The 7,784-nt window shown below is 28.5% G+C and overlaps 1 protein-coding gene across 3 annotated transcripts; it reads left to right on the top strand.

Moving 5' to 3' along the window:
- Nucleotides 1–3,135: 3,135 nt before the first annotated feature.
- On the top strand, nucleotides 3,136–7,567 carry LOC131066249 (uncharacterized). Of its 3 annotated transcripts, none has more exons than XM_058000967.2 (4): nucleotides 3,136–4,353; nucleotides 6,115–6,367; nucleotides 6,734–6,858; nucleotides 7,340–7,567. In XM_058000967.2, exons 2-4 carry the CDS (start codon nucleotides 6,118–6,120, stop codon nucleotides 7,442–7,444), a joined length of 480 nt encoding a protein of 159 aa, XP_057856950.1. In that variant the 5' UTR covers nucleotides 3,136–4,353; nucleotides 6,115–6,117; the 3' UTR covers nucleotides 7,445–7,567. The 3 variants fall into 3 exon arrangements, with proteins under 3 accessions (XP_057856950.1, XP_057856951.1, XP_057856952.1); XM_058000968.2 differs by lacking the exon at nucleotides 3,136–4,353 and adding an exon at nucleotides 4,385–4,555; XM_058000969.2 differs by lacking the exon at nucleotides 3,136–4,353 and adding an exon at nucleotides 4,592–4,706.
- Nucleotides 7,568–7,784: the final 217 nt, after the last annotated feature.

Genomic DNA, 7,784 nt, shown 5'->3' on the forward strand with positions numbered 1-7,784 from the left:
ATTTTTTAGATCTTTCCAAAAATGTTTGTTTTAATTCCTTAATTTGTGTCCTAGAAAGTATATTTATAAAAACCCTAACCGACAAATATTTGATTTTTTACTAACTATTTAACCTAAAAAATAATGTGAAAAAATAACCCCTCTAGAACTTTGAGAGATTTCCAAAAATCTAAAATTAAAAATTAAAATTTTTTGTTGATTTGCAATAAAATAAAATAGATTTATGAAAAATAATAAAATTATCATAACTTACTCAAAATTAATGATTTGAAGCTGATTTTTCCACTGTATGATTTTGAAACAATCCTTAGCCATTAGTAAAACAATTGTAGCAAAAATTATATTCATTTGAGAGATATAATGTTTTTTTTGAAAATCTTAGGGTTTTGTCTTCAACTTTATCTGTGCAAGGTTAGTCTTCAAATTTTTTGAACAAAAGAAGAAAAACTAGTAAGATAAGATTTGAAAAACCTCCAAAAATTTAAATCAAATAAGATGGAAACAATGCAATGGAAGATCCAAATTCACACTAAAAAATCACTTAATAAAGCCTAAGATCTATGCATAAATCACATAATAAATATTTATATCATAAAATACCTTAGATTGCTCCATTGTTACTTGATGTTCGCTTGAATTCTTGATGTAGTTTTTCTCTCAAATTTTGTAGCATAACTTTGATATCATCATGATAGTGCTAGCTTTATAATGATAATGATAGATTGCATAAGATACTTGATTATAGGAGTGCTAGCTAGGAAAAATGAATTAGTGAAGGTTTTATTTATATGTCTCACTTAACATTTGATTAATTGTGCAGATTTATTAGAAAGATCAATAGAAGAGAAAATTTGAGAGAGGGTGGGACCTATAATTAGCACATGGATTGATGAGTTGAAAGAATATAGAGAGTGTAATGCATAGAGGAAATAAATAAAACAATTATTCTATTTATTTGAGGTGGAAAACTTAAATAAATTATTTAAAATTTACTTAATTTTGGAAAAGTTGTTAGATAATTAAATATTTTTTAAAAATTATTTAATTATAATGGACCAAAAGATGAATTAATTAAATAATATTTAATTAATAAAAAAAATATTAGCTCAATTAAATAATTAAAATTTATTTAATTAATATGGATATAAGAATTGGTGAGAAGGACATGACAAGACGAAAATGTATTAATCATTTTTAGATGTCTACAAAAATCACTAGATGTGAACTAATGATTTATCCCAATTTGAAACTATCATTCTTAATAATAAAAGGGATTCTTGAAAGATATGAATCTAGTCCAAATCTAATAAAACGATAAAATTTGATTGATTGTATTTTATATTTTATTCATTAAGAAGCATCTGAAACTCCACAACAAAATAGCAATTGAATGCAAATCCCGAATTAAATCAAATGAACCAATGCATTCTTGAGTCTAGATCCCACAAAAGCAACAAGTTAACCAAAACTAGGTAAATAAGAAATAAAATGTTAAGAAGTGTGAAAGGCTAACACATTGCATACTTGGATCACCTTTAAATAATCTTTAAATTGGAAATATTTTAATCAATGAATCACCTTGAAAAATAGATATAAAATTCCAACAAAAGTGGGCACCAAAACAATTTCAAATCCACATTCCCATCAAAGCAAACAAAGGCCAAAAAGTGGTCAAGCATAGTACAAAAATATCCACACTCAACAATATCTCATATGGTTTTGCATCCACTAAACTAGAAAACTGGTAGAGAAAAGGAGGCCTCTAAGATGACAACACCTAGTGCTATCCAACACCACAAGGAATATGACAAGGCTCTAAATATTTAAATACTTGGCTATTTTATATTATCTTGAAGAAACATTATGAAGGCTAAAATGGACAAAGCCATGGAAGGAACCCATGTCATACCATCATAACTAAAATTTTAACATTTAGTTGGGTGCAAATGAAGATTTTTAATATAAAATATAAAGCCCGAGGACTGAGACATTTTCAAGACATTTTCAAGACATAAAACTAGGATGTAGACATGAAATACATGTGCAAACAATCACAAGATCAATTATATAATTACAAATAATCATTAAGATTAAATTTATAAAATAAAACAATAAAATTAATAAAAAGGACATAAAATGATTTCTTTAAAAGAAACAAAAATCTATTAGAAGATATGTGTTAAAACAAAAACAAAAAACTTGAAATCAAAATAAATAAATCAAGAAAGAGAAGACAACCCACCAAAAAGGAATGATTTGTAATGTAATAAATCTAATTTTTTATAATTAAAAGCTATTGGGGAAGACCACCAGTTCCAATTACCAATTAACCTTACTCCTTGCTCAACCAACCTCCCAACTACTAACTTTAAAGACAAAAAAAAAAAATGATAACTAAATGCCCATTAATAAATTTCACATGTACCAATAGTGGCTCACTTTATCCCTAATAGTTAGAATTTTTCGACTTTAATTGAAGGAGTTGTGTAACTTTATTGGTATGCATAGTGCACGATTACTATGGCATTTTTACGTAAGTCATTTTTGAGGTAGTTGTACTGCATAGTTATTGAGGCATCTATAAGTTGGTATTGAACGACACTTTGAAATGATCACTTTTTTTACCTTTGTGTGCATAAGAGATCCCAAAGCCAAAACAATAGCTATAAACAATTTAGTTGCATATGAAGACAACAAAAAAATTGTCAAAATCCGATACATAAACGGAATTAACTATAACTACTATTAACACCCCTATATCTACTTAAAAAACACTAAAAAATCTAAATCAAATATTGGGTTGTCTATCTGTGCCCCTAACTAAAATTAAAAATAATGTTGAGTGAAGAAAGCTCTAATTACTTACGAAAACAAAAAGAATACATTTTTATAAGCTATATGTATTTATCATAGCCGGTAGAAAGGGCATAAACTATTATTTCTAGGTTGGTACGACGTCAAAAGAATTATTATGTAACAATCCAATACAAAAATGAATTTGTTTTTGAATATCCGCACTACAGAAATCATGTGCATGATGTGGGGAGTCCACCAATTTTACATGTGGTGGTTGTTAAATGAAAGTAATTGCTCTGCTTCTTCTTTATAGGCCACAGTAAAAACCATTGAATCATGTGACATTTGACTGTGACTTCTCAGACTTTCATTTACCAAAGTGGCCATGGTGGATTCAACTGAACAAAAAGTCCAGGTGGAGTTTGGGCAAATCACTGCAACTTTTAATGCTTTTTTTACTGTAATGGTGGACCAAAGATCACATTTTGACAAGATTATGTGGATATAGAGGCAAATTGAAGAAGATCCATTTGGGCAAATCACTGCAACTTATAATGCTTTTTAACTTTTATGGTGGACTAAAGATCACATTTTTGTCAAGATTAGACAGTAATGGTGGACCAAAGATCACATTTTTGACAAGATTATGCCTATTTTTACTCTAATGGTGGACCAAAGATCACATTTTGACAAGATTATGTGTGAATTGAAGAAGACCCATTTGGGTGGGGAACCATTTCTTCACTAAAGAAAGCATTAAAATGATGGGCATGTGTGCATGCATTGGTTCGGTGATGTTGAAGGGCAGGAAAAAAAGCACACAGGACTTGTGATGGGTTTTCCTAAAGAATTCCAATGGGGACAAATAAAGAGGGGTCACTATTGCCCACAACTAACCAATGATGCCAAAGTTTACTGAATTTGAGAAGAAGCAAGTCATATCCTAATAGGACAAGGCCTAATATGCCTAACATTGCACTGGCTTTATTGTTAGTCTTTCTTTTCTCTCCCCATTTTCTCATTGTCTTGCATAGGCGATGTTAGATTCCAATGTATATCTGCAGACCCATTTAACTTAGTTGAAAGTGGGTAGGGCACTAAGAAGAAAACTGACGTAGAAAGGCCTCATAAGGGTACCTAATTTTGCCTAACACATAAAAAAAACTCACCCATTTTGCTCATGACAAGTGTGGATATATATATTATTGATCCATATAGGTTTGAGCTCATTGTGGGTGGCCGTTGTTTCATTTGGACTTACATTGGATAATTGATATCTTAAGTAGTGTAACAATAACAACCACCATGATATATATTCATTACATATGTATCCATTCATTTATGATATAACTGCAAAGTCAGGCCTTTATTGAATGCACCAGGGGGTCACATTCATTCATGGCTGGAGAGTAGAATTGCTGGGGATAAAGCACCCCATTTCATTTATTGGCCCTTCTTCATTGTCACAGGACTCCTGTGGCATCTTTCAAAGTTCTTTCATGGTAGTTGTTATGATCTATCAGCTATTAACAGATCATCATCAAGTACTACAACTGGGTAGGCATACTTCTGCTCCTTTATTTTGCTGCTTTTCAGAATCAAGATTATTTCTTTTTATTGATGTTTCTTTCCCCATCCTCATAAATCCTTCCCAATAATTGTATATGAATGAATGGATGGATATGTTTACCTTCAAAAGAATCAAGGCTTTATGAAGACATCTCTACTGGTATTTTGTGTTCCATGTTCATCTTATTAGGTAAGTGCTGTGTATTTGGATTTAAAGTTTTGCAGAGATATATTTCATCTGAGATTGTACCTGTCTAATGCTAAACTAGTTCGTTTATCACTTCTGTTAAACTGTTTGATAAACTTCTCTGGATGACTGTTGACTTTTTTCACAGATTCATGTACTGGATATTATTCTTTTCACACATTTATGTACTGGACAGAAATATATGTACTTTCTTTAATATTAAGGCTTCTGTAGGATTATATTTCCACAGATTCTCTTCATATCTTTTATTTATGGTTGACTGTAAGGCTGAACGACCCCATTAAATCATGAGAAAAGTACTTTATTTATCTTACTGTTCTCTACAACTGTGATTTTTCCATACAGACATTTTGTTTAAAGATTGCTTTTGAAATCAATTATGTATGTTTTTTAATCAAAGTTTTCAATCATATGCAATGATTTATCATTAGAAAGAGGAGAATGATCGATCCATCATCAGAAAGATAAAGAAGATAAAGATGAGAGTGATAAACATATACAATTGATTCTAAAAACAATCTAAATATTTCTAAAACTTCTTAGGATTTCATTTCCCTAAATATTTTTCTGTTTATGATTGACTGTAAGGCTGAGCCACTGCATTAAACTATGAGGAAAGTACTTTCTTTATGGGATGGGGGATCTGAAGAGTACTTTCCTTATGTTATTGTTCTGTAGAACTGAGATTTTTCAATAGAGATATTTTTATGAATTAATTTTAATACGTATATTTAAAAGATTGATTCTGAAATCAATTGTGTGTCTTGGAATTGTTATTTTTTATCAAGTCAGTAGCATGCAATAAGTTTTTTGATTTTTCATTATTCATCTATGTTTATACTGTAATTAACCATAATTATATAAAAACTAAGCTCTGCCTTTACTGAAAAAAAAAAAAATTAGTCATTAAGAAGAGTAGAGCAATCAGGAAGAAGAGAGTGATCCCAAATGTCATTTGAAGCAATCTTTTAATTACCACATGAACATATCTATAATTTTTCTGATTTACATTGCTGATTTTTTAATTCAAGATTTCCATAAATTACATTTCCAATTTAGGTTCTGGGATAGCTGAGTTTTTTAATTTAATCATATGTGAACTTGCTAATCTGTCAAAAAAGAATATTTTGTTTTATTTTATTTTTAAATAAAAAATTTCATGAATGTTCTTGGATTTGTTCCTGTAGCATTTCCTCTTGATTTATGATAAAAATATATTTCAGCACTACACTTGATCCATCTTGATTATTTTGTATCATTTCCTTTTGATTTATGATAAACCTACCATTTTTAAAGATTTGAGATTTTTAGAGATAAACAGAGTTTGTTTTGTCTGTATACCATTTAATGATTTTTCTTCAGAGAACTGTTGGATGAAAGAGCTGTCTCAGATATGATGAAGAATATATATCTTCTATTCTAATTAGAAAAAGAGGTTTTGAAGAGATGTTTCCACTTACAATTTGATAAATAGTTTTGATTGAGCTATACCCATGAAAATTGGTTAAAGTATTTATAATATTATTTATGATGGGTGGCAGAGAATGGGGAACTGTCAGGCTTCAGATGCTGCAACTGTGATTGTGGAGCATCCAGGGGGTAAAACTGAAAAGATTTATTGGTCTGTAAGTGCAAATGAGGTGATGGGTTCGAACCCTGGGCACTATGTGGCTCTTGTTACAACAGTTTCTACAAAGAACAACAGTGATTCAATGCCTCAGAAGCAACTCAAACTTCTTCGTCCTGAAGACACTCTGCATATAGGTCATAACTACCGCCTGGTTAGCTTTGAAGGTGTGTTTTAAGCTTAATTCATCTTTTTCCAGATATGATATAAACATTCTTTTAACATAGAAGCGATTTTAGGAGTCGTCTATTTTTCATATAAAACAGTATTCAACCAAATACACAAAATCTGCAAATCAAAATAGATTTTTACATGGTTTCTACTGGTTCAATCTTCTTAATCTGTCTTTTTAATATTGTAAAAATGTAAAAAATCGACTGAAAAACAATTATATTATGCAAATTTGTATTTTTGATAAAATAAAATTTATTGCCATTTAAAAAAATATATTTTAAAATATATAATATTAATTATGTAATTCTACATAAATGTTTAAATAGGTTGTCCTAACATCATATTTGTTGTGATTGCAGAAGTTTTAATGGAGTTTTCAGGAAAAAGTTATGTGAAATTGAATAAGCTCCTTTCTTTACAAAAAGTTAAAGACTCAAATCGTGAACAAAGTCATTCAGTCTCTCTTCAAGGAGACATGTTGCAGGTAACCTATTAATATTATGTATCTTGCACTTTAAAGTTTTATTTCTAAATTTTTTATATGATTAATTTCAGTTTTTTTTATAAAATAATTTTTTTTTTTCAAGTATTTCAATTTTGTAAAATATTTCAAATTTAATTATTTAAATCTGTTTTATATTAATGATAAGTTTTAGTTATCGAAATTTTTATTTAGAAAATTTCAATCATTTATAAATACTTTTTAATTAGAGATTTGAAATGTTTCAATATAATTATTATCAATTATTATTTTTAATAATATAAATATTATCTTATAATATTTGTATATTAAATATTAATTTATAAAATTGGTTTATTACAATATTGTTGTTTAGAATTATAAATTAATGATTTAAAATTATAGTGAAATATAATTATATATTATTTTATTGTTATTGGAAATACTATTTTATTCATCTTAAATTATAATAGAATTTGATTGTATAATATGCTATCTTTTGCAGGATCAAGAATTAAACATAAGAAGAGGAATTGGAGGGACAAGATTCATTGGAAGACAAGGGCAATGGAAGCCTGCATTACAAAGTATATCAGAGGTTGGACGTTAAATGTGATAACATTGAAGTTGCAAATGAAGTCTTCTCAAAGTAATATAAATTTAAGATTTTATGTCAATTGTATGATGAAATCAATGTATATGTTTTCTATGAATATAATTACTTTTATTCTAATATTACTAGTAAATAAATTTTAAATTTGAGATTTTTTTAAAATTTTAATTAACTAATTGAAGCTAAATCAATAATAAATTAATTTAAGGAAATGAATTTTATGAAAATTTAAAATAGTGGTAGTTGTGGGTTCTTAAAGTATCTCAACCTTCTTTTTCTTTCGTTCTATAATAAACCACCACAAATATCATCTTAAGCAGTTTTCTTTAGGCTACAT

Source organism: Cryptomeria japonica, chromosome 5, assembly GCF_030272615.1.
Source record: "Cryptomeria japonica chromosome 5, Sugi_1.0, whole genome shotgun sequence".
In the NCBI taxonomy this organism is placed as follows: domain Eukaryota; kingdom Viridiplantae; phylum Streptophyta; class Pinopsida; order Cupressales; family Cupressaceae; genus Cryptomeria; species Cryptomeria japonica.

Excerpts from the sequence above, each read along its gene's own strand:
- LOC131066249 (XM_058000967.2), top strand. The coding sequence starts at position 6,118 with ATGGGGAACTGTCAGGCTTCAGATGCTGCAACTGTGATTGTGGAGCAT. Across the intron at positions 6,368-6,733 it reads CCGCCTGGTTAGCTTTGAAG|AAGTTTTAATGGAGTTTTCA; the intron begins GTGTGTTTTAAG and ends TTGTGATTGCAG. Across the intron at positions 6,859-7,339 it reads TTCAAGGAGACATGTTGCAG|GATCAAGAATTAAACATAAG; the intron begins GTAACCTATTAA and ends TATCTTTTGCAG.